Source organism: Halichoeres trimaculatus, unplaced genomic scaffold (assembly GCF_033239565.1).
Source record: "Halichoeres trimaculatus isolate MK-OKI-2021-1 unplaced genomic scaffold, fHalTri1.1 fHalTri1_scaffold_8, whole genome shotgun sequence".
NCBI lineage: Eukaryota > Metazoa > Chordata > Actinopteri > Labriformes > Labridae > Halichoeres > Halichoeres trimaculatus.
The window spans coordinates 19,897,124-19,922,536 of record NW_027437186.1 but is presented as its reverse complement, the minus strand read 5'-3'; the positions used below and the strand labels follow the sequence as shown (position 1 = coordinate 19,922,536).

The 25,413-nt window shown below is 40.9% G+C and overlaps 1 protein-coding gene across 4 annotated transcripts in view; it reads left to right on the top strand.

The window, feature by feature from the left end:
* The window catches only part of ehbp1 (EH domain binding protein 1), a 233,566-nt gene that overhangs the window by 112,311 nt on the left and 95,842 nt on the right, over positions 1 to 25,413 (top strand). For 2 of the 4 annotated variants that reach the window (XM_074675142.1, XM_074675140.1), the window contains exons 6-11: positions 9,547 to 9,728; positions 12,790 to 12,929; positions 14,148 to 14,258; positions 16,709 to 16,846; positions 17,961 to 18,225; positions 21,112 to 21,361. In XM_074675142.1, the coding sequence (XP_074531243.1) occupies positions 9,547 to 9,728; positions 12,790 to 12,929; positions 14,148 to 14,258; positions 16,709 to 16,846; positions 17,961 to 18,225; positions 21,112 to 21,361 (1,086 nt within the window). The remainder of the gene's footprint in view (positions 1 to 9,546; positions 9,729 to 12,789; positions 12,930 to 14,147; positions 14,259 to 16,708; positions 16,847 to 17,960; positions 18,226 to 21,111; positions 21,362 to 25,413) is intronic. The other 2 variants (XM_074675143.1, XM_074675141.1) reach the window with 1 other exon arrangement.

Here is a 25,413-nt window from a genome sequence, read left to right as displayed (position 1 = left end):
GGACAAGGAAGAAGTGATTAAATTTTGGAGGTGATCCAGCTCACCGTCTGGATCCTGAATTTTTTTTAAAGAAGTTTTTATCATAGTGAGATAGGGCTGTTTTCATCATATTTGTAGATAATTCCACCAGAAATGGTCGGATTGCTTTGCAAAACAATGACAAGTTCACCATAATTTCTGACAGATGTTAAAGTACCATCAAGATCCTTACAATATTCTGGATACTAAGAATTTGACAATGAAATATGTACTGGGTCATCATGATTTTCAACACTGTCAGGTAACAAGTTATCGCACAAACCTGCAACTAACACCAAATTGTAGCAGACAGTGCTGAAAGGGAGTATAACATTAAAGTAGGACTTAAGTGTTGCGTGACAATCACAATATGATTGGCGAAGGACTGCACTTTTTGAGTGCTCTTCTAGTTTACTATAGTAATTGGAATATTGATCACTTAAAAATCCTAATACAAAAAAACCCCAATAAAAATAAAATAGACTCTTAGTCAAATATTGCACTTGAATAACAAATATTTTAAAGGGCGGTATTTCTTTTGTGATGTAACAAACTTCACTTTCTGTGTCAATGTAAATTCTCACGATCCAAGTCAGAGTTATTTTGAACGCTCAAACTTGAGGCAACTGGACTGTTCAAAGTCTGTGAAGACGTTTCTCCTCTCATCCATGAGGCCTCATCAGCTTCATCAGTTTCATCCCAAACTATGAACAGCCCAGTTGTCTTGGTTTTAAGTGTTGGGACTACACGTTCTGTGAGCGCACACCATTTTGTGCTGCTCCGTTTGTTTTTATGTTGTCTACCAAACGCCTCAGTGAGTGTTGACTGTCAGGACGAAGGCTCTGCATCTGCAGTGCAGTTTATTCCCCAGCTGAGAAAACTGGGTTGTGTGGTTGTGTTTTGGGTGGGCATGTGAGCTTGTTGTGTTGTCTTTTTTTGTTGCTGCACACAGGCTCATCCATGTTGATGGGCTCACCTTGCTCATTCAGTCTGAAGCTGAAGCTGAAATATTCCAACTCCAAGGCTGTGGCATTTCGCTTCATAATCATCTTTTTTCCTCCTAATTTCTACAAGCTCACGAGGCTCACTTGCTGCACTCTGTGTGTTTATGCTAGCCTGATGCTAGTGACCCCACCTTCCCCTGGAGACAACGATTCCGAATGACTGACAACAGGGTTCACGCTGTGCATTCTGCTATGAAAGAAACGCGCCTTCTTGACATCCAGCCTGTTTGGAGGAGAGAGACGGAAAACAAACACACTTGCACGTGGTGGAATATTGAGGCTGGCAAAAGTATTGAGTTCATTTCATTTATCATACAGTTTATTGATTTATTGACTATTGTCCCAGGTCTAACGTGCAGCAAATTTTTATGGCTCAGAGTTGATCGAGCAACTCCTGTGACAAAGACTCTGTACAGACAGCATGCGCTCAAATTCTCAGAATGACAGTGCCCCTTCAATTGTCCTTTTAATGGAAGTTTTCACAACCTTTTTCAAAAGGTCTTTTATCTCCACATTAAGGTTGGAGGTCAGCTCAGCTTCAACACTGCTGTGCTTGACTTGGTTTCTCTTTTTCTAGAGAATCTTAAAAATGAAGAGATCTGGTGTCTTTTCCCCCACTTGTTGGTCTTAATTTGTCTGTCACAAACAGAACGAGTCTCCTCCTCTTCTTGTGTGGTTTTCTAGCTGTGTTCATCCTTCCTTTACCTGGCAGTAGGCACACAGGTCTGTCCCATGTCCAGTTTTTAAGCGTTGGACATAAAGGGACTTCATGTCTGGAGTTTATTGTCATTTTAAACCATATTCAGCCAAAAACTAACAGCTCACACTGGGAGGTTGTGATCATTTGTACCCGCAATTTGGAATTCGATGGTCGTTTTTCTACTTGTGTGTGTGTGTGTGTGTGTGTGTGTGTGTGTGTGTGTGTGTGTGTGTGTGTGTGTGTGTGTGTGTGTGTGTGTGTGTGTGTGTGTGTGTGCGTGTGCGTGTGCGTGTGTGTGTGTGCATGCAGCTGCACACATGAAAGCCATTTTCACAGTTCATTCCATTATTAAGACTATTGTTATTGTAATTCACATAACCGCTGTGATAGTATTGCATGCCTTTTATGCCATTGTTGCCTTTAAGAATACACGCACATATTGCCTGGGGGAAAAAAATAAATCCTCACATATAATTGTAGCAGATGAATAAATTGGTCTTAATCTGAGTGTGTGTGTGTGTGTGTATGAATGTGTGTGTGTAACACCTATAGTGTACTATGTAAAAAGGCCTACCTTATCAGTTATCAGGGGAGGCCAAATTGACACAGAGGAATCACTCCATTGTGTGAGGATTCTAAGAGAGATGTGAACACATTGGATGTCTCCATTTCCAATAACTGTGACCTTGAGGCGAGAGGAATAGCACCATGTGCCCCTCTCCTCCCTAACCTTCAATATGCTGACTGCTGAATTCAGAGCTAGCTGATTTTTGGTTGGAGGGCTAATTGGTGCCACCTCAGGGTTTTCTGGAGGTTAAATTGAGATAGGCTTTTATTTTTATTTTTTTAATAAAACCTTTGTTTGGAATTGACAAAGGCCTGTTTACAGATTCCTATGAAGTCCAATATTTGTAGCCCCCATTCCCAAGCTAGATTTATTAAGAACACCTTTCACAGCAGGACAGAAATAGAAACAGTGGGATTTGGCATCAGCGCTTATTACTTAGTAACAACTAGGTTAGCACAGGGGTGGAACATTTCTTGGAAATTTTCCTGCAAATTTTAGCTCAGGGATATTGGAATTTGTCAGGGTTTTTTTATTGCTGCCAACTTAAATTAATTTTCCCCAAATTTTGGGCTTAGAAATTTTGAAAGTTTACGTGTTTTTTTATTGTTACCGACTTGAATGAGGTTTTAAAAACTGATCTTAGTTAAAACAACATGAATGACTGCAAATTAGAGCCCGACCGCTATGGGATTTTTGGGGCAGATGCCGATATCGATACTGGGGGCAAAAAGAAGCCGATATCCGATATATTGACTGATATCCAATATATATCGGCTGATGTATAATAAATTCATTGATATACACAGGATATATACTTTATATGAACACAAATCATTACTAGCTGTTGAAAAGTTTAATCCTCCATTTAATTCATTGGCTTAAACTAGATTTTAAGTAACAATGTAGCTACTTTCAAACCGTGCAATAAATACAACTACAACAAAATACAATGAAACATTTTCAAAAATTATTTCAATGAAGACAATAACTTGTGAATTTATAAGCCCAGGTTGTAATCGGTGACAGGATATAATCTGGGCGCCCGATTAATCGGCCCGACCATGAATCACAAGCGCAAACAATTCCAAACAATTTTTTCATCCTCAGTCTCTACTCCACTCGCCTATAGCATTTCTACTGAGACCACATCTCTGGACTTGAGTCTAGATGAGGTACATATATTTGATGGTATGGCTTAACTTGAAGTAATGGACACTTGTAGGTTAAGTTAACAAATGCTCATCAAAATGTGTTTAATTTTTAGCCTAGCTATGAAAAAGATTTTTTATGCCTTTACTCATGACAGTTGGACTTGGTTAGGAAAAATTCCAGAAAATTCCTTGAAAATGTGTATAAAATTTAATATTGCATCATGTTTGCATTTATTTTGGCTTAACAAAAAACATAATGTTTAATGTTAATACATGTACATGACCAGGGAAATGTAGTCAGTTAGTTAAATCCAGTTAATTCTCTGTTAACTTCTATTAATTTCCCCAAATTCCCATTGAAAGTTTCAAACTTTAAAAAAAATCCTAGAATCTGTAGCCCTTGTAATAGCTTGATTTTTAATCATCATTCACTCTAGCTTGTAACTGTTAACCCTGATGAAGTGTTAAATTTTTTTTAAATGTCTTTAAACAATATATTGAATGTGTGAAAGCCATTATTAACTGAAGATGAAACCAAAGAAAACTTTTCAAAACTACAACTCGAACACTTATTAGAGTGAATAGTTGGTATAATAACAGTGGTATTGTGACACTGTACTGTACTTTGAAGAATACAAAGTTCCTCTGCAGGGTTACTGTCGTCCATTGCCTTTGTGTGACTGACCTCAGGTTGTCCCTTACCTGCAGTTTCTTGTTGTTTTTGTTTTGTGGCAGCAGGCTTAAGTTTGATAATCATCTGCTTGATGTGGAACCATGAGTGATTCATCAGTGATCCTTCTTGTAGGTAGACCAGAGCCTCAGTTTTAATCTTCTGTCTGCACTAAATAGAACCCTATGATTTCTTCTTTCATGAAACTGGCCAATAAAACAGATATTTCAGAAAATGAAATAATGTGACAGATTTGCTGTCATCCCAAGGAGGAGGAAAGTTTGTCAGAGAAATGTTTCTGGGGCTCATTCATGGCACCACCTATGCATCTGCAATGGCATATCCTCAAACTCTCACCTGCCCCCTCCTGAACTAAATAACAGTTGCAGGGCTTAAGCGAAGCATGTAAATAACTTGGTGATACTCATGTCTATTAATGCTTTGGCGGCAGCACTGCTATACCGCTGCAAATGCTGCCAACATACTGTTGACTGGAAAAGTAAAAATACATTTGATGACCACTGTTGTGAAAAACAAAGAAAACACTGCACTGCTGCTAATGTTAAAAAAGTTAAAGGTGAAAAAAAAATAAAAAAATAAAAAGGAAGTCTAAAAATTAAAGTAGAAAGATTAGAAGAAAAAAACTTTACAGGGCTCTAACTAAACATAACTACTTTCACGTAACAATAAACATGTACAATACACATCTCTGACAGTAGCAGAGTATCGCAGAAAAAGGCAGCTAGCACTAACTGTTGACATTAAAATGATACCAGTCTCAAACTTGACGCTGTGAAAAAAAAACTATCAAAGTGCTGGTGTTGTATGGATCAGTTTGACCTGTCGACCCTGTGGAAATCAAAAACAAATTGACTGCTGACCTGCGTTAAAAAGCCATTGGCTTATTGGTGCGTGTGTGCTTTTTTTCATCAGGTGCTAACACCTCCAAACTCTACTGCATGTGTGTGTGTGTGTGTGTGTGTGTGTGTGTGTGTGTGTGTGTGTGTGTGTGTGTGTGTGTGTGTGTGTGTGTGTGTGTGTGTGTGTATGTGTGTGTGTGTGTGTGTGTGTGTGTGTCAAACCAGGTCTGTACAAAGAAGCCAGTTTCTTTTCAGTACTCAGCCTAATTAATCCATCTCTCAGTGACAAAAGGATCCCCAACCCCTTTCCCCCTCAGAGCCCGTCCCATTGGCATTTTGGGGCAGAGGGTTTCAGCAGGACCCCCGGGCACCCCTCCTGCCCTGACCCCTGCCCCCCCACCAGGGGAGCATCTGTGGATCGATCCACGGCCAGCTGGCACCATGCAAGAGGGGCAGGACTGGTACTCTATCACAAAAACGTTCAGCTCTCTGATCTTGTTACAGAAACGTAATGAGTTAGGAAAGGAGAAACTGTTTAGAGGTTTCAGGTTTGTTTGCTGTTAGGTTTGAACAAGTTATGATTGTGTTTCGGCATGGAGCCCATTTTACTGCAAGCTAAAAGCTAACTGTTGGTGTGACATGTTGCTCTGCAGCTGGGCAAGGATACAGCTAGGGGGCAGCATACAGCCATCACCCCTCCCACCCTCCTTCCTTCTCTTTACCCCCTCTTTTTTCCTGTGCTCTTTCCTTTCTTTCCCACTGTTTCCTCCTTTACACACACACACACAAGCACACACACACACTTAGGTATTTAGTCTTTGGGTCACAAAAGGAGAGCATATTGATAGTCCTATCCTCTCTGTAATAAATTAAACTTCTGCATTGTCCTTGCTTTTCATTTTACACATTGTCACAACGTCCCAGTTATCCTAATCCTTGCTACACCCTCCTCATTTTCTCTTTCTCACACACACACACACACACACACACACACACACACACACACACACACACACACACACACACACACACACACACACACACCACACACACTACCATGCATACACACTTTGATTGACAAGCAGCATCTGGGGAAATGGAGCAGATTTCCATTGTTTGATGTCCCTCCTCGAATCTTTTGAGACAGTTATTCCATTATTGTACTGGGGTATTTGCATATCCTTAAGTATTTCCTATTTTCCAAGACCCCTCTCCTCTTTTTTTCCTCTCCATCCTCTTTTTTTTTTTTTTTTCGCTAAATCCCCTCTTCTAAAGTGTTTGGTGCATTTGGCAAATTCATTCATAATGTGTCTACATGCGCTATTAGCTTAGTATAATAGCCAGAGTGTAATCTCCAGAGAGATAAGAAGTAGAAAGGGAGACTACTGTTCCCCCATCTTCCTTCCACCTGATGGGCTGTTCTTTGGACAAGTTGAGGATGGGGCTGCGGTGATGACAAATCATTATGTTTCCCAGCCAATGTGACCAGGCTAAAATGTCAGCACCAAATGTCAAGTGGCTTCGCTGGTCAGACTGTAGGTTTCTTCTGTAGTTTTTCTAGATTTAATTGTTGGTGTGAACAAGAGGCACGGAGGGAGAGATGGAGAGAGAAGGGAGGATTGGCACTGGGGATGAACGTATGGAGAGGTGAGTCAGAAACAGAAGAAAACAGTCCAGAGGAGCAACTTCTCCAGAGCAATGTTTGGCTACTTGTAAGTCGCAGAATAAGTGTCACAACTTCTTGAACTCTTGAACACTTGAAAGCCATCATCAAAAGGATACTTTGAATGTGTAATGCTCACCTCAGTTTTTTCACTATCATCTTTCACTATCTCCTAGAAAAATGCTCTCAGCTGGTCTAGCCTTAGGACCGACCTTTACTTCCTCATCATGAGGAAGTACTAAAATTTGAAGTTCCTCGAGTGTCTGCTTGGGGCTGGCTCCAGAAGTACAGGAAGTTACATACACTCAAGCCAAAAAAGCTTGAGGCTCAAAACCTGCCTTTTTTCCAATATGCCCTCACTAAAAATTTGCCTCAAAACTGTTTCAGAAGCAGAAAGGTGATGCTATAGAAGCTTCACCCATTTATTATACAGTCTAGTATCACACCTCAAGAAAACCTGAAATTTGCTGAAGAGTAACAGGTGATGAGAAGTGTCAAGGTGCAGTACTGCCACCTAGTGTGTTGGAGTGTGAATGTGAGTCACACGGTAGGGAACATGTCCTTCAAAATAAAGGTCCAGCAAAGCCTCATTTATTATCAGGCGCACATCTGCAGCCCACAGATGATGGCTCTGCAACACAATTTTAGATCCTAACCAAGCGGCAACCTCCGGTCTGAGAATATGAGACAATGCGGAAGTGCTAAAATCTGCTGTTTCTCGAGTGTTCGCTTGAGACTGGCTCCGGAAGTAGCGGAAGTCACATACACACCAAGCCAAAAAAGCCATTTTCAAAGCAGAAATTAACCTTTTTACAGCCTGGTTCAAAAAACGTCTCCTGTCTGAGTCGCTAATTTTACTACCAGCACCCACTGTACGGGGGGTAAATTTTTTTCTAACTCGTCCGTTCAGTGGATATTAAGATCACGAGCTCCCCCAATAAGAGGCACAGCTGAGGGTCACGTGACCGATAGGTGCCCTATGACTGTAGGCGAATCCCTTGCCACTACCAATATGGCCGCTATAGTCGATGTGCTTCATTTTCTGTTTCAGAAACAGACGGGTGACGTCGGTGAGACTGCGTCCATGTTTTTTACAGTCTATGATCCTTACTTATCAGCCAAGACAGTTAACACGGCTTTAAAATGTCTTCTCTCTCATAGAATCCTCGTGACTTTAGATTGTCAAGCAACGGCATAAACTACATATCCAAGCTGAAATAATGTGAGCTTTTCCAGGACACTAACAACATTAAATAACGTATCAGTGAAAAAGAACAACAGATTTTTTAGTTAATGGTAAAACCTTAAGAGTTATATCTATATATTTTACAATATGAACCTTACTCATAGAGAAAAAATAATGTTTAATAAGCAGATTAAACTCCTCAGAAGTCTGAATTGGCTGCCTGTTGTGTCTCTTGAATATTTTTATTTTTAGCATTTGTTCAAAGGGAAATGAAGCGCACGTAGCGGTGAAACCAAACAATCACAAAACAAGAATTCAAGTCACAACACACATTTGAATGTTGTGTTGTTAGCTGGCCAGCAGATTTGATGTCTTTTTGAAGATCGCATATTTTCTCAGTAATATCACCTCACCCATAGCAGTTTCACTGAACTGATACAAACTCTGTGTGTGTCCATCTATGTGTGTGTAAGTGTGTGTGTGTGTTTGAATGAATACCCTGCGGTCCTCAGCGATAAGGCTGAGATTGAGTTTTCCCCACTGAGCCAAAGCCTCTGAGATGTGTATGTGTGTGAACTGTGTGTATGTGTGTGTGAAGACATCAGGAAACAGGGCAATGTAAAGAGCTTGTATCGCTTTATCTACCGGACACGCCAGAGTGTATGTGTATATGTATATGTGCTCTCAAACTGGTGTGGTGTGAAAGAGAGCAAGCTGCTCCGCTTTGTTCGGCATTGTGCGCATGAGAGGATGAATCTTCAGGGCTCGATACACAGCTGAGACAAGAAGGTATTTTCTGTGGTATAATAAAAAAGTGTGTATGTGAGTGTTTAAAAAGAGAAATGCATTTCTTTTACCACTGCTAGCTGCTTTCATTCCACTTGGCCTATGAAGGGATGCATGCACTAGTGTCTGGATTCAGGTCTAATGTCATGCAATGTTGTATGCAGATAGATACATACTGGCCCACTGGGAAAATGGCACCATCCCTATCATAAGAACAGAACTGGCAAAAAAAATAAAAAAAACAAGGAGGCTAAAAAGACTGAGACTGAGGACGTCAGTGGTATCAACACAGCAAGCAGGTGAACCTGTCTGCTGTTCCCTGACAGTGTGAAGCTTTTGTAGCCAGATGTGCAGCAGACTAAAACCCATCACTTTTTGTTGGTAAGAGAGGGGAGGGGCAGACAAAAGGCTGGAACATCCCCAACTGTTTAGTTTCCATATCTAGCAGTCGGTGACAAGGCTTTCTGACAGTTCTCATTTTGCACACACTGTCATCTGGTGAGCGCTGTGCATGCATACACACACATAGAGCGGCCCCTGTCACCGATTCCACAACTCTTATCACCTGGTCTGTGGCATATTCCCAAATTCCAATTTGACTGCTAGCCCCTGGCCCAGAGCACATCTCTGAGTACAGCGAAAATGGCTTAAGCATGGACCTTTGATAGGAAATACCAGGAAGGATTTTTGCAGCTGAATTCACAATGAGGAATGCAGGAGGGCACAAATTTTAGCTTGCCCTGAATTTGTCATCCAGCCATCAGTGACCAAATCCACAGCTCCTGTTCTGGATGTTGTGATCGCGAGTCATCAGTTAGATAGATGACTTTATGTTTCAAAAAGAAAAAGTTAAAACATGAGTAAAGTTCCCTCCTCCTCTTTTTATTGTCAGTTGAAGAAAATAAGACCTAACATGATACATCATTGTGTCCTTCTCCAGGAGTCTCCATCAGGGCGGAGGAAGGCCTTGGCCACCAGCAGTATCAACATGAAACAGTATGCCAGTCCAATGCCCACACAGACAGATGTCAAACTCAAGTTTAAGCCCTTGTCCAAGAAGGTGGTGTCAGCCACGCTGCAGTTCTCCCTCTCCTGCATCTTCCTCCGTGAGGGAAAGGCCACGTAAGTGTTGAAAACCAAGAGTTTCAAGTTGTGTATCTAATAAGTTTTTATAAATACGACCTCAAGTTAGTAAAAGAACACCTGCAGTAGTACACCTCTAAATATATTACAATGATAATACAACATTTTGGATGTTTTCAAACACATATTTTCCTTTAAAGTAAATTGTACATTTCTGTTTGAATTTGAAAATCAAGTTTATATGGGTTGTCACTGTTTCTATGGATGCAGCACATTGGCTCATTGACCAACCCTTTTTTTTTTGTTTATCTGGCTGGGTTGTCAAAGTAATTAAGGGTGTCAATCTTACCCAAATATTCTGCTCATGCCAATGAATTTCTTTTGTATGTACTAAAGATCTGTCCAGTTTATTTTGTAGCTCACCCCAATTTGTTGTATAGGGTTGAGGTCTTGACTCAAGGGGGTCAGCTCATCAAATTCACTATCCCTTTTTATAAGGAAAATGATCAGAATCTCCTTATAATAGTTCTACTCTATGGTATGTAGAGCATCATGATGACTTTGTAGATATTTCATTTGTTTTATTCTTTTTCATTCCTGTTTCAAGGCCAATTGCCAGGTGTTCCCAAAATTTTAGCCACCAGTGAAGTTTTACAGACTCTCACACATCATTTGCAGCTTTAATTCATTCTTAAATCTTTTATGATAGCACAAACCTTCATTTACAGAATCAAACTGAACCAAGCTGTTTGTTGTTTTTTACTCATTCTGATTTAAACGCATCAGCTTCCATTTAAAACACACACAGACACACACGCACACACACACACTCACTGGGTCACAGAAGAGCAACAAGGCCTTTGTTGTGGCACAGGCGGCGGGTCGATGGCGCGTAACCCTTGTTAACCCTTCGGGGAATGATGTCAACCACACAAACAAACTCAATCACAGCAGTTCAAATGAGCCTCCGGGTTGGGGAAACACCAAACACAAAGAACAGAGAGGAGAATACATTGATTATGATGGAGCTGTGGTATCAAGGGATCGGGAGGGGTACACAAGACTACATTAAATGTAAGGAGCACTGTAGACATTGAAGCATTCATGAATAAAGTTGTGGAGGGAGAAAAAAACAGACAACAAAAGATAAAGTGGAAAGAATTACAGAAGAGGGAGTGAGGAAGAGGGAGTTGCTACAGTTAAAAATGTGAGGCTTGAAGTGATAGTCTTGGGCAGATACAGTAGTGAAGAGGCAGAGATTGAGGAGTCAAATGAAGAAATAGAGGAGAGTGAAAAATATTGATGCTGCAAGAGCCTTGAAAAATTGGCCAGATCTGCGCTTTTAATTGTGTCTTTTCTTTTACTTTTATAATGCACTCTAACATTTATTCATTAATCTATTGTGTAAAAATCAAATTAGTGTGCTTCAGTGATTTGAGAAGTATGTTACTTTTCAAATTGCTATATATACTTAAAGGGGCTGTGAGGAGTTTAAAAGTGATCTTGAGAAAGTCTCCCTTCTAGATATAAGCCTGATCGTAATCCACACTTTAAATGAGATCATCAGCGCTAATATTGCAGGTTACAGGTTATTTTAAATTGCTACTTCTTAGCTTCCTGTTCAGGTCGTCCAGGACGCAATGCCAACACCACGTCGACTGACAAAGTTTAGTAGTGAGAAGAGGTAGAGCTATGTTCTTCTCAGCTGAAAACCATTTCTGTGACTGATTTTGTATTGATGGTGGACAGAGGAGCCAAACTGTCAGACAGAAAAAGGACAGAAGAGCAGAAGAAAGGCTAGTTAGCCTTTAGCTTGGGCGGTATCACTCTTTAACACAGGGGCGATAATGTTCATTACAACCCACAGTCAGCAGTTATTCTGCAGTGGTCTGTTTAAACTTGAGAGTCTATCAATAAAATTTAGAGTGAGGTTATGTTAGCTCTGCTTGGTAGATGACTGGCAGGACATAGCTAACCAGGATTCACAAACATTACACATTACGGACAAGTCTTAGAGCAGACAGACTGCCAGCTGTGCTTAATAAAAACGGCTACTCACCTACTTACATACTGACAGTGTTTACTTGTTGTTAGCCTACAGATACATTGGAGCACCTGGGTGCCGATGTTGCTAACATATAACCGGCTGCTACAACGTTTGCTTAATGTCACATTTCAAACAGCAGCGCCACGTAACTGCACTGATAAATACCTTACCCAAGCGCATTGTAACCAGAAAAAAGTTGTCTTGAACTAAGAAAATGTGTTCGATACGATCTCCATTTAATTCCAAAACAAACACATGCCTCACTAAAAGCCATTACAACGGTGTGTGGAGACCTAGGGCCACAAGGTGGCAAGGGAGTGCAACTAAAACAGATCCTCCTCACAGCATCTTTAAGACCTATGAACTAGAGCCCGACCGATGTGGGATTTTTGGGGCCGATGCCGATACCAATACTGGGGGCAAAAAAAGCCGATATCTAATATATCGACCGGTATCCGATATATTGGCTGATATATATAATAAATTCATTGATATACACAGAATATATACTGTATATAATCACAAATCATTATAATACCCATATGATTCAAGATAGAGACAGAACACTTTCAAATTAAAACAAGAAACTTTAATTATAAAACTGTCAACATAAGAACTGTAGTGTAAACCAATAATAAATAAGAACAAGCTGTGAACACAATAAAAAATAAAGAAGTCAAACTGTAAACACCTTAAATAAATAAGTCAAACTTTTAGATAATGGTGGACGTGTGAAATAACAGTAGCATTTATCTCTGTTTATCTCACAAAAAAGCAACTTACATGATGTTAAAACGTCATTCTATAGTCTTACATTTCATAATGGTGGACGGAGGGGGCGGGCACTCGGGCAGTGTGCAGCCCAACACACAGACACAGGAGAAGGAGCAACAGAGTCTCCATGGAGCAAATATTTTTATAATCGGCTACATTTTGGCCAATGTTGATTAATCGGTGACAGGCATAATCGGCCCGATTAATCGGCCCAACCTCTACTAAGAACATAAGTGTCACCATTGGGAGTTTTTGAATCCCGTGTGCTTTGGTACCCAGTGATGAGGACATGCAGAGCCTGGCCAGCCTGATGAGCATGAAGCAGGCTGACATCGGCAACCTGGACGACTTTGAGGAGGAGAACGAGGAGGATGAAGAGAACAGGGTTAACCAGGAGGAGAAGGCTGCCAAAATCACAGGTGAAAACTGACTCGAAGCATTTTTTGTTTCACTGAACAGGTGTATGATTTTGAATTGTCAGCTGAACTGTAACTGCTTTTACACCTGTACGTTAACATGCTTCTCCTGTGCTGTCAGTCAAAGCTCCATCTCCCCTCTTAATCAACCAGAGTAATCAGGGCTGAGGCCTCAGCAGCAACTGTGATTCCTTCTTGATTTCCCCTGTCTCTCTAAGTTTCAGCTTCTGTGGGCGTGGTCTTGTGTGTGTTCTTGCATAAATAAAAAAGTGAGAATTTATAAATGTAAAAGACACATTTATGATTTTTTTTGCCAGATTCAGGTTTCTTCTGCTATTTAAGCATTACTCTCCTGCTACCTTGTTACTGCTTGTTCTTTGCTTTCTTCCTGTGTTCGTGGACTAGCCCACCATACATACATGTTGAGGATTCATTCTATAGTATGTATGTATGTATGGGCCCTGCTACCGCCTGCTTTGCTTAATCCAACTTTTCAAAGCGCAATCTCCTCATGTTAAGCTTCATGCTTTCCCTCCTTCCTTTTCCCTTCTCTGCTCTTTGTCTCATTTATATGTATATGCATCAAGCGCCTACAGCTATGCTTCACTAGTGTGCGTCTCTGAATCAAAGGCCTGGCCGAGCTGCCAAAACTCCCTGCTCTCATATTCCTCCCCTGCACACTACCTTTCCAACAAGCCAGCAAGCTACAGCAGCAGTACTAATGCTAGGCTACCCTTTGCAAACCCTTTAAAGCACATGTTCTCTTTTACCTTTTACACACAGCATGTAAAGAATGGAAGGAGAATATGTTACACTGTACATCTCCATGAATCTATAATTAGTGGGTGCATGTGGGTTTGTTTTTTTGTTTTGACGTTCATCTCCATATTTTCTACCAAAGCTGGAAAACACAGCTGAAAAATCAGATAAAAGATCAACTTTCCTCAGCCTGTTTCCTGTTTATTTGTACACTGTGAAGTTTGTAAAGTGTGGCAGTGGTATTGAAAAGTAAATGCTCACGAAAAACATAAATCTTAGTCTCCACATATTTGGAGATAGAGCGTGAATCCATCATAATCAAAGGTCTACACTCGACATGTGTCTCTGTTATTGAACAGTGATGAGTGAGTCTTGTGCAGATATTTTGATTGGTTGTGTTATTTTGCCTTCTTCACTGCTATTCTTTCTTCCTCCCTTCCTGTATGGCCCTGTCGTTTACAGAGATAGTAAACCAGCTGAATGCCCTCAGCTGCTTACATGGGGATGATGATGATGATGGTGTCCTTAAGCGAGCAAGCAAAGCAACCGCTAAGCCTGTTGCTTCCTCCCAAGGTCTTTTTTCACCTTTCTTCCACCCCGCTCCTGACTTTTCCTCCATCGTGTTGTGAACATTGTGTCCCCTTTACCATTCTCATTTTTCCTTGATAAATTAATGTTTTTAATCATTCCTTTCTCTGACATTCCCATTTTCTTTTTCTCTCTCTTTTTTTTTTTGTTCAACCTCTCCCATCCTCTGATCGTTTTGACATTGGTATTGTGATCGTGTTGTGGTCATATGGTCCTACAGTTTCTCCTGGTCCATGTGGTGTTGTGCCGTGCAATTCTTTTACTGCAATTGGTAGTGAACCAAACCAGATAAACTTTGTCTGGACAAACCTCTCAAACACAAAAAGGAGGAAAAAAGGAGCTACTTGTTTCCAATTGAAATTCAGTGTTTTCTCTTCAAATGAGCTGAGCAGTAAATCTTTGTAAATCTCCAAGGGGCCACGTGATGGTGAGATGTTTGAGAACATAGGAGTACTTCATTGAGGACCATGGGTGTAGTGCTATGCAACTACACTTATCAGTAGAGCATTCCCACACATCACAGAGAAGTTTGAGACTCAGTCTTAAGCCTTGCTCAAGAATACCTCGACACTCTGGAGGAGCTGGAGGACACTGCCTGTCTTCCAGTTTGAGGGTGACCAACTGCACCTCTGTACAAACCTGCTTGTAGTAAATAAGTAAGAAGAAGGTACTTGTTTAGTTTTTCTCTCAAAACATTTTTCCTTTTTCAAGAAACTTGTTAAATGAATTCTTCTAACATCACCAGGAGATTCTTCTATTCTTTACAAGCAATTCCAGTGTAATTTTTGCAGTTCGATATCTTGAACTATGACTTTTTTTCTGGATCTGTTGGGTAAGGACTTTCCAAGTTATCTTGAAAAAGTCTTGCTTCTAGGTATGCATGGTAGTGATCTACAATGGAGATTCTCAGTGCCAAAATAGATTTTTTTCTAAGTGTTAATTCTCTGCATCCCGGTCAGGCTGGCCAGGACTATATTGATTTATGGCGCATAGAAGTCCCCATGACACCACTGCAGCCGACAAAGTTTAGCAGTAATAAGAGAGACCTGTGTCATTTTCTGCCCAAAAGGATTTCTTGCATTTGTTTAGTAGTAATGGTGGACACAAAAAGGACAGAAGAGAAAACTCTTAAGGTCTGCGTCCACCATTAATATCAAATACATTAAGTAGTAAAAAAAACAGTGTGGAAAGTAAACATAATAAGCAAATCAATATGACCGGCATGTGAATAAGGTATGTTTCGAACATTTCTTACTTTCTTGATAAAGTCCAAGTTAGTTAGTTCCCCCTTTGAAACATCTAGTCACAACTTTTAGAAGACAGCTTCATACCTAGCATTGGGGTCAACCAAAGTTTATGTCCCCTCCTTGCTCAGAGTTGCTCTCAAAGACTTTTAGAATCACTCTTAAGATAAGATTTCTTGGTAGGAATTTTTAGGCAGAGGTAGGATCTCTCTGAGAGGACTTTGAAGCTTTGTGAAATGAAAAATATGAACACAGGCCCAGGTTTCCTCATAGTTAAAAAAAAAGGCCTTGATGTGGGTCTGACTTTTATTTACTTTGTAAAATCCTATCATGTCTTCTGTACAGTACAGAGTATCGTGACATTGTTAAACCTATTTCACTGTCAGCAATGAAGCAGTGAACCTTTTTTGATTCCCTTTTTGCTTTTGCAGTGTAGCTTGGTGGTTTGTGTCGTCATGGGACTTAATTTTTGTTTAGTCTTTGTAAAATGACTTAAAAGTTATTGAACTAGTTTCTGAAATTTGCAGAAATGATGGTGGTGAGCTGGACAATCAGCACCACATATTGTGTTGATAGAGCATTCTCATCATAGTGTTGCACACACTGCTGCACATGTGCACTCGTCATGGCCTAAAATGGGTCTTGAATGTTGTCAGCGAGCGACAAGAAGAAGGACTGCGCCTCTTATCAGGCACTAACACTTCACATAGGCAGCATATAGGCTGAAGGACCACAAAGCTGCTGTTCTGTTTGCCTTAGATTCTCACACACAGCCCAGCACCATGTCTTGGCACCCACATGGCACATCTATAGTCTTTTCGGGCTGACCCCACACCCTGGCAGCATGCAGCGAGGCTACAGTGAGGATGATGAAGTGGACAATTCTCCGCCTCCCAAGCAATTTTCTCCATAGCAACTACAAACTGCTGCTGTACATGTGTTGAAGTGGACTGAGGCGGCAGAGGAGCAAAGAGAAGTTCAGGCTTTCACTCATGAAGGATTATTTAACCAACACTAAGTGCTCTTAATGCTCATGGTTCACTCCAAAGTGCAGAAACTGGTATACTTGAGTTTGTGAATGTTTGTATTCATTTTATTTTGGGAAGTGTTTGTCCTGAAGCTGTTGTTTTGAACTGCTACTCCACTTCCTCATTCATCAGTGTTACTTTATTTTGGATTGAATGGCAACAGAGTTGATCAGCAAGCTGAACTTCCTGGAAGATGAGGATCGAGAAACATCTCCAGCCATGAGCAACAATCCTTTTGATGATCCAGATGATGATCTTCATCCAAACCACCTCAACCCGTTTGGTGATCCTGATGAAGAAGGTATGATAAACTCACAGTCATTTTAACTGCTCAATAGAAGTTCAGGTGTTTATTTTTAGAGAGTTAGGTGGTGCTACTCCAAGGTATGGATGTGCACATGTCTTGAATGTGTGTAGCCATGTGAAACAGGGGGGCTCCAATGCCCTCAGTCAGACAGCTAAACTAATATTTTTGTTGGACCACCTGAGCAGATGCAGTATAGATTATTTGTTTTTAAGTGCCATTCTCATGTGCTGGAAACTTCCACTTTTTTCAATGTATTTTGTCTCTTTCTTTTTTGCTCTTTTTATTGGAGTAGAAAGCTGAAGAGTGACAGAAATTGTGGGAGGTAGAGTAGGGGGGTAGACATGCTTGAAAGAGTCCTGACCCGGAGTTGAACCGTTGTCTGCCGAGACAGGGACTGTGGCATCTGAATTTTTATTTTTGACTTTTATGGGGAGTTTGGTTGCCATGTAGATCAAGAAAAAGCTCCTAAATAAAGGCTGGAAAACTAGCTTTAATAGTTACATGAGGCAAAACTTTAGAGGTAAACACAAAAAATCATCCACACCAAATATTTCGATAAATCCTTATCTGTGTCAAAACTTTGCTGGTCAGAGCATCTTAAACGCAACAATTTGCAGTCATTCATTTATTTTTTAAATTTATTTCATTTATACTTCATTTTTTGGGCTTTTTATGTCTTTAATTGGATAGTATAGAGGACAGTGGATAGAGTTGGAAACAGGGTGAGAGTAGGGAAAAACATGCATGAAAGAGGCCACAGGCTGGATTTGAAAAAAAAGCATTTTCAGTGTTTGATATCTTGAAAATATGAAAATAATTTTCAATAATTTTTAGACCTGTGTAAACTATTGGAGCATATTGCACCCTGTTATTTAGTTACTTTGGTGGCATGGTGCTGCTCACATCTGGAAGTGAGAGTCCAAATGTAAATTTTTCTGTGAGAAGGATGGAAAGGGGTGCAGCTAATAATGCTAAGCAAGCTATAGTCACAAGTACAACCTAGTTTGGATGGTAAACTAAAAAATCTTGTCATGTTAAGATATTTTCAGTAAACTTACAGGTCTTGCACCAAGAGTGATTCAGAGCTGTCTCTTCTCATGTCAAACAGAGCCCCCGGCCCTGCCAGTCTTAAGGCAGCGAGTTGATGATGATCCATTCTACGATCATGACTCCTCAAATCCATTCAATGAGCCAGATGAACCAGAGACACAAACAACCCCAGGGAACCCTTTTGATGACCCCGACCAGGACACGGACCTCCAGCCAGACCCTGAACCCCCCAAACCCCGGCAGAGGAAAGGAGTACGGCCTGTTGACATGAGCAAGTACTTGTACGCTGACACTGCGCCCAACGAGGACGAGGAACTTGACGAGTAAGTTTTGCATTAGGTCTACATCTTCTAAGGTAATCAGTCAGCTGAAGAGGAGAACTGGTGGAATGCCTGAACCTTGAAGGTATTTTAAGACCTAGGTTAGTGATGGGTTGACTGTTGGGAGGTGCAGTTTGAAAAGGTGACTGTGTCAGAATTTAAAATGAACAAAGCAAGATGAAATATAAAAGGTCTAAGCCTTGATTCTTTCAATATGTGTATAATGTGTTTTGTATAACTTTGTAGTATTTGCTTTAGGGATTTTTTTTAACTCTTACACTGAGTAGCACACTGACATGCTTTCTGTGTCTGTGTGTTGTCTATATATTGGCCCCCGTATGTGAGTCCAGGCTGCACAGCTTGGTTACTGCTGGCAGGCCAAGTTGTATAAGGCTCTCCTTATAGGGGCACTTGGAGCCCCCCAATCAAGGCAGAGTGATGAGGTCGCTCTTTCAGCAGGAACAAGGGCTCTGTTGTTTCACTGCATTTCTTAACCTTGTCTTCCTCCCCTTTTGTTCATTCCTGCCTTCCCTTCTTTTCCAACCCATATCAACTTGTTTCACTCTTGAAAGTTAAAGAATTTAAAACAAAATCCTCAACAGATTCATTGTTGAAACAGAAAGTCTTTTTAAATAACAACTTCTTATGAGAGTGGCACGATTATTGCAATTACAAGTAACTTCTAATTTAACTGATTTAAGTATGTCAGAGTTGAACACTGAGGTACTTTTTGGCTGATACCTGTAGATGAGGATTGCATTCAAACTTGTAGGTTTGGTTGATAAGTGAAGCTGTCACACTCGTAGTCATATGTGTCAGCCTTTTGGGTGACTAAAGACAAACAGGTTATTAACTGCCTTGTTTCAATGCTCTGTCTCTGACGAATAGAAAGTTCAAGAGGGCAGAGCTGTGTTTTGACTAGAGCCTTTTCACTTGTCTTTTAGCTAGTACTGGTCTGTTGAAGCTGCTCCAAAGGCCTGCCTGATTTTCTTTTCTTCACTACCTTTCTTTTCTCCTTTTGCTGAATTGCGCTGCGGTCAGAGGGACACAGAGCAGCTCTAACCTTCTCTTTCAGACAGATAGCTGTTCCATCAGCTTTTCTCTTTCTCACCCTTTCTCCCACCCCCAAACTCTCTGTCCAGTTCTGTTGTTTGTTTAGGAATGGTTGCTGCATGTTGAGTGAATGTTTCAAGGCCCTGCTTTCAGAGCGACAAGCATGCCTGTATATTGATAACACTATGGTATGTGTGTCAGAGTGCCTGAGTTTGTGTGTTTCAGTGCCTTCGTGCTCCTGCCTGTCCGTCTGTCAGTAGTCCACCTCGGACCGCATGGATATGAGGTCACTCAGACCTGACCTTAGTGCACCTGCATCTTCTATTACATAGCTGTGTGTGTGTGTGTGTGTGTGTGTGTGTGTGTGTGTGTGTGTGTGTGTGTGTGTGTGTGTGTGTGTGTGTGTGTGTGTGTGTGTGTGTGTGTGTGTGTGTGTGTGTGTGTCATTGAGTTACACCAAACTCATTACCACTAAGCAATTTCCTCATGTTAAACAAAATAGATTGCTGATAGCATTGAACAAATGATGTGCATTTCTTGGTGCTAGTAGTGACTGCAGTCCATTCTCAGTGAACTCCCTCATCAGTCTGAAACCCATTTTTTTTAATTATCATAACTTTGTAGTCAAATACCCAGAGAAGGACATTTAGCTTAAAGCTACAAAAAGTAGCCCCTAAGCCCTCAAATATGACACTTTCTCTTTGACTCCTCTGCAAATGCACTGTCATAATTCCACAAACATCCCAAATTAACAAGAGCTGATTAGTCAAGTTCTGGGGCTTGTGGGTAAAACAAACAATTGTAGCATTTAGGCCATTAAAATTCTAACCCAAATAATTCTTGATGTTCTTTTATAATAACTTTGCACGACACTTTTTCAGATGCGCTTCCATTATATGGTTGTGTAATAGAAATGTACTGAATTCCCGTTAAGCCTATACATTTTTAGTAGGGCTGAACAATTAATCAATTTTAAACAGACATCGCTATGTAATAGAATGCAATTTTCAAACCGCAAAGGCTGCAATTACAAAAAAAAAAGTTTCATGGACACAGACCTGGAGGGAATATAGTAAATTGTACTTGTTCCCCCCTAAAGCCAGCAAAAGTCAAAATGCTGTTTTTTTCTGGCCAAAAAAACCCCCTGTGGGCTACAAAGATCCACCCTGTAGATTGTAGAGCTAAACCCCTTGGTCACTTTTTTCTGTATGGTTTATTACTCTTACTGACAACTGGAGTTCAGTAAAATTTCACAGTGTTCCTTTTTCTTTTTAAATCAGGAAATGCAAAAAAAGACTTGTTTAAATGCTAACAGTATATTTTGTTGTTTAGTCATACTATAAAATGACTTAAAACTTGTGTGAAGCGAACAATGCCAAAGATAATCTCCCCCCCCCCCCCCCCCCCCCAAAAAAAAAAAAAAAAAAAGATAAATAAATAAAAAAATAGATAAATAAATAAATCGTATGCTAAGTCGGAATCACAGTATTGGTCTAAAAAAATCACAATTAGATTATTTTCCATAATTGTTTAGCCCTAATTTTTAGATTGAGATACAATATTCTTTATTGCACCAGAACCTTAACATCAAATTGAGAAATTTCACTTTTTCTATTTAATGATGGGTTGCACTTAAGTAAGGTTGTGTAAAGTTGCATTCGCTGGTCTTTACTAGTAGTATTTATCCAAAATTACTCAGGTAACTAATTTTAGGGGCTTTGTGACATTAGAGGCCAGTGTCTAAAATGATCAATATTTATCCCTGATGGACCTTTACATTCTTTGTCATGATACCTTTGTGTCTCGCTTCTCACAAGTGACGGCTCTCTTTTTCAGGTCCAATCCGTTCTATGAGCCAAGGACATCGAGCCCCATGCGCCCTCCTGGCAGCCCCTCCCTGGATGTGGCCAGCAGCCAAAAGAGGAGGGCTCCTCTGCCCCCCAGTTCTAGCCCTGGCCCTGGCCCTGGCCCTAGTCTGACAGCTCCCAAGCCCAGCTCAGGCCCTGACAGGGAAAGAACCCTGCCAGTCGGGCCCAGTCCAGTTGCTGCAGTGATCGGGAGAGAGCTGGCCTCCTCCTCCCCAAAGGTAACGAAGCTTCACCTCTGTGTAGCACAATTTGAGATACATTCATTCCCGTAAACGAGATGCATGTAAAAACAAAACATCAAATACAACAAGTTCTAACACAGTCTATGGTTCAGCTGCCTCAACAGTATGTTGCTGAATGGACTATATGTTACTGGAAGCAGTACTCTCTGGTAATGCTGGTGATAATCAGAGGTTGAAACCTTTAATGGAAATGGCTCAGAATGGGATCATCAGATGCATTAAACCTGTAATTAGTTAATTTAAACAAACCAGCTATTCTGAAAGAGATCCTCAAAAAACAGTAAAGTAATTTGAGCGTTACATCTTTTCCTGTTGCCTAAAAAATCACTTGAGTGTTTCTGTTTTTGAGATTAACATTATTTACTTCCCAGTAGGTGACTAAAGTTTGAAACACAAAAGTAACAATTTTGTTTAGTAGGGGTGTGTGTGTGTGTGTGTGTGTGTGTGTGTGTGTGTGTGTGTGTGTGTGTGTGTGTGTGTGTGTGTGTGTGTGTGTGTGTGTGTGTGTGTGTGTGTGTGTGTGTGTGTGTGTGTGTGTGTGTCCACATCCAGTGGCCCTTACATTAGCTTTTTTTCCGCCTGCACAATCCCATCTCCCGGCCCATTCTTTATGCTCATGAAACTCCACAGCTCCTCATTTGAATATAGGTATTTGTTTATTGGGGTGTTTTCGTATGTTTATTTATTTATTTAAATTAGGTAAATCATGGCTGGGTCTAATTAAATGGCTGATGGTCACACACACTCTCTGCAGGAGTCAGACCACTGGTGGGGAATGATTGGCTGGGGGTGCAGGGTTTGGTGGGAGTTAAAAAATATGTGTGTGTGTGTGTTTGTGAGGGGGCTCAATGAGCCTATGTGGGGCTTAAACACAGGGGGCTTAACTACAGCAGAGCGATCACAAGGGGTTTTGACCCCACACACACACACAGGCACACTCACACACACACACAGATGCACCCTATACAGTTACTTGCACACACACACATGAACACACACGCACACACACACATGGTCCCTCCTCTCAATGCAGCTGGCCTGCTGACTGTTTTAGTGTAGCTGGGCGGTGATGCTGGCCGTCCATGTAATTATGGCACAGTGCCTTTATCACCCAGCTGCAGTTGCCTGTGACCATGGGTGAGGGGGCCTAAACCACTTTAATTACCCGAAGCCAGTGGCCTGTGGTGGGCCACACTTTGCCAAGAGATGGCCCTGTCTCTGGAGCCTGGTATGGAGGTAAAGAGGGATTCAAAGATTGAACAGTGGGCGACGATTGAAGAGGAGGAGATGTGGGGAATAGGTGGAAGAGAGTGAAGGGCAGAGGAGAAGTGAGCAGTGAGGGGAAAAGAGGGATGATGGCAGGAAATAGAGGAGGGTGAGATAGGGTGTTCACAGTGAACATGGATAGGCCTACAGGGTTTGTTGACATATACAGCTAGTGTGAATAGGTTTCTCTTTCTTATTCACACCAAGTAGCATGACACACACACACACAGACGCATACACACCTCAGCCATGTGTAGGCTGTGAGATGACCTTTGAATGTATGAAGTCAGAGAGGATTAAGCTGAGACATTCCCTCTATGAGAGGCCAAGAAGGGACCAACACATCTTCACACTGTGCACGTGTACAGAGTATAGATATGTGCTTGTGCTTGCATACATACATATATGTGTGGTTTGTTGGTCTAGTTCTCAGTATGCCCTAGGTGCACATGTGCAGTTATAACCTTTCCTCAAAACCTAGCTCACTTCCATCTTTTGTATTAAACAGAATTTAAGTTGTGTTTTCTCCATTTGTATTCATTTTATCGACTATTCATGAGGGTAGCTGGTGTGTAGGGGCCAAGATAAACACACACACACACACACACATGCAGATAACTAGGTTTAATCTCAGAATGTGAATAGAAATTGATACATAGAAAGCAGCCATACTCAGTTATTCATTTCCAGCCTGCCCTGGAGGAGCAAAGATGTAATGTCTCAGTATGTAATGTCTGTTTTGTAAAGCAAAATGTAGACCTTGCTAACCAAAAGCGATTAGCATGCCTTGTATGCTGTTTACATGTATTCAATACAGAGGTACCATTAGTTCAGCAGTCCATAGCTGAGGAGAAGACACAAAATGCATGATGAGGAAAAAATGATGTAATCATTGACAATACCTGCTGAAAATGAAAAGGGTCATATTAGACTTCTTTAAAAGCTCTTGTACTTACCATTTTTGTATTCACCGCACCAGCTTTAGCATTAAACTTTGTCTGTCCTCTTTGTCATTGCATTAAAACCTCCAATCACTTCAACTGCAGCTTGTGAAAAATCAGGACAAATACAGCACATAAGGTGTACAATCTCTTATTTCACACACAGATATTACACATATGGATGGATTAACATTGAGCTTTAGCCAGAGCTGAAAGTGCTGGATTTCAGCCAGGAAAAAACATGAGTGATCTTACGGACAGGAATACCTCATATGCGATGTAGCTGTGAAAAATGTGATCTGCCAATTTCCATTAAGTCTGCATGGTTTTCTGATAAAGATGCAGATGTGCAACCAGGAGGTCCCTGGCATTGGATATCCATCTCCCTTTGCAATGGAGCTTTGCAAAACCAGAAGGCATTGCAGGACAGATGCTGTCTGACCCCTTTCTACTGTTTGGTTCCCTTTTTGTCTACCTCTATCCTACAAAGCTAGCATATAGCTCCCCTGTGGGCTCTTGTCTTGATGCTTTAGACTGCAGTTTGGCTTTCATGAAATGTTTTACAGTAATCACACCATTAATGTAAGTATCCAGCTGTATTGGTCAATCTTTTCTGTCCACACTGGCAAGCACAAACCTAGCGTAAAGGGCATGTATACTTGAACTAAAATCAAGTCAAAGGTTAGTATCCTTTTGTTAAGGTGTGACTGATTGCTTTATTTGCATTTGTATTTTACTGATTGCCAGAAAATGAGTAAAAAGTTGAACTTCTTTGACTCATTTAATGCCACATTTCAGTGATAAAGACATTAATATGTCAGAAGTCTTAAACTAGTCCACACAACATGTTAAACTGTATAAACTGTTTCCTTTACTTAAGAAAGTCTGTGTTGGAATGAGTCTTGTCCTGACTGTCTGCAGGTTGTCCCGACTTCACATGTAAAAACAGCTTGATCCTCTCATTAGACATGTCGTGTGTTGCGCCCATGTGTCTGTCTATTGTCCTGTCTGGTAGATATAGATCCCCAAAGGCGTCAAGTTTAAGTCTAGCTTCTGTGAAGAAGCTGGAAGGATGGAAATATCTGTGGGATTAATGTAAATGAACAGAGTTCCTGTTGGGCGGGTTGTGAGCTCTGTCTGGTCTGATTCAGTCCATCTCTTTTCCCCAGGGCTGATTTCACCCCTCCCAGTAATTCAGTGATCCCTTGCGCCTCCTTTCTGTTTCATCTCCATCTCTCTTCCACAGTCGGGACGCTCTACACTTAGATTCTCTGATCTTTGGATTTTCATCAAGTTTCCGCTTCATGAATTATTTTCCTTATTTTCATATAAAGAAAAGTTGGGATCTTGTACATGTCTTTGTTCCAAAGTTTGAACAAAAAACTTCTGTACTATCTTGATAGTTTTAGGATATCTCAAAGTAGAGTAAGACAACTTTAAGATGACAGCTCACAGTGATACTGACAATATGTACATAGACCAGTTGATTGCATTAATCTTTGTTAATATCACCTAAGTTGATGTGTGTGATATTGCACAAGCTGCTATAAAAAGGTAAAATTGACAGCCCCATCTAACATGAGGCCTTTACCTCTTCTTATTAAACACTTAGTCTATCCAGAGGAGAGACAGTGAACCAACATTAGAAGTATGTTTTCTTTCTCCTCTTCACTTGAAGGGCTTGTGTGATTACTTATGTTAATCAAAGGGTTCAAATTAAATCGAGTTTTGCAGGTTGTGAGAGCTCCTGTGCCAGGGGGAGGCAGAGGCCAGAGCTCTCCTTCCTCTCCCAGACTTTGTTTTCACAGCCCCCTCCTTCAG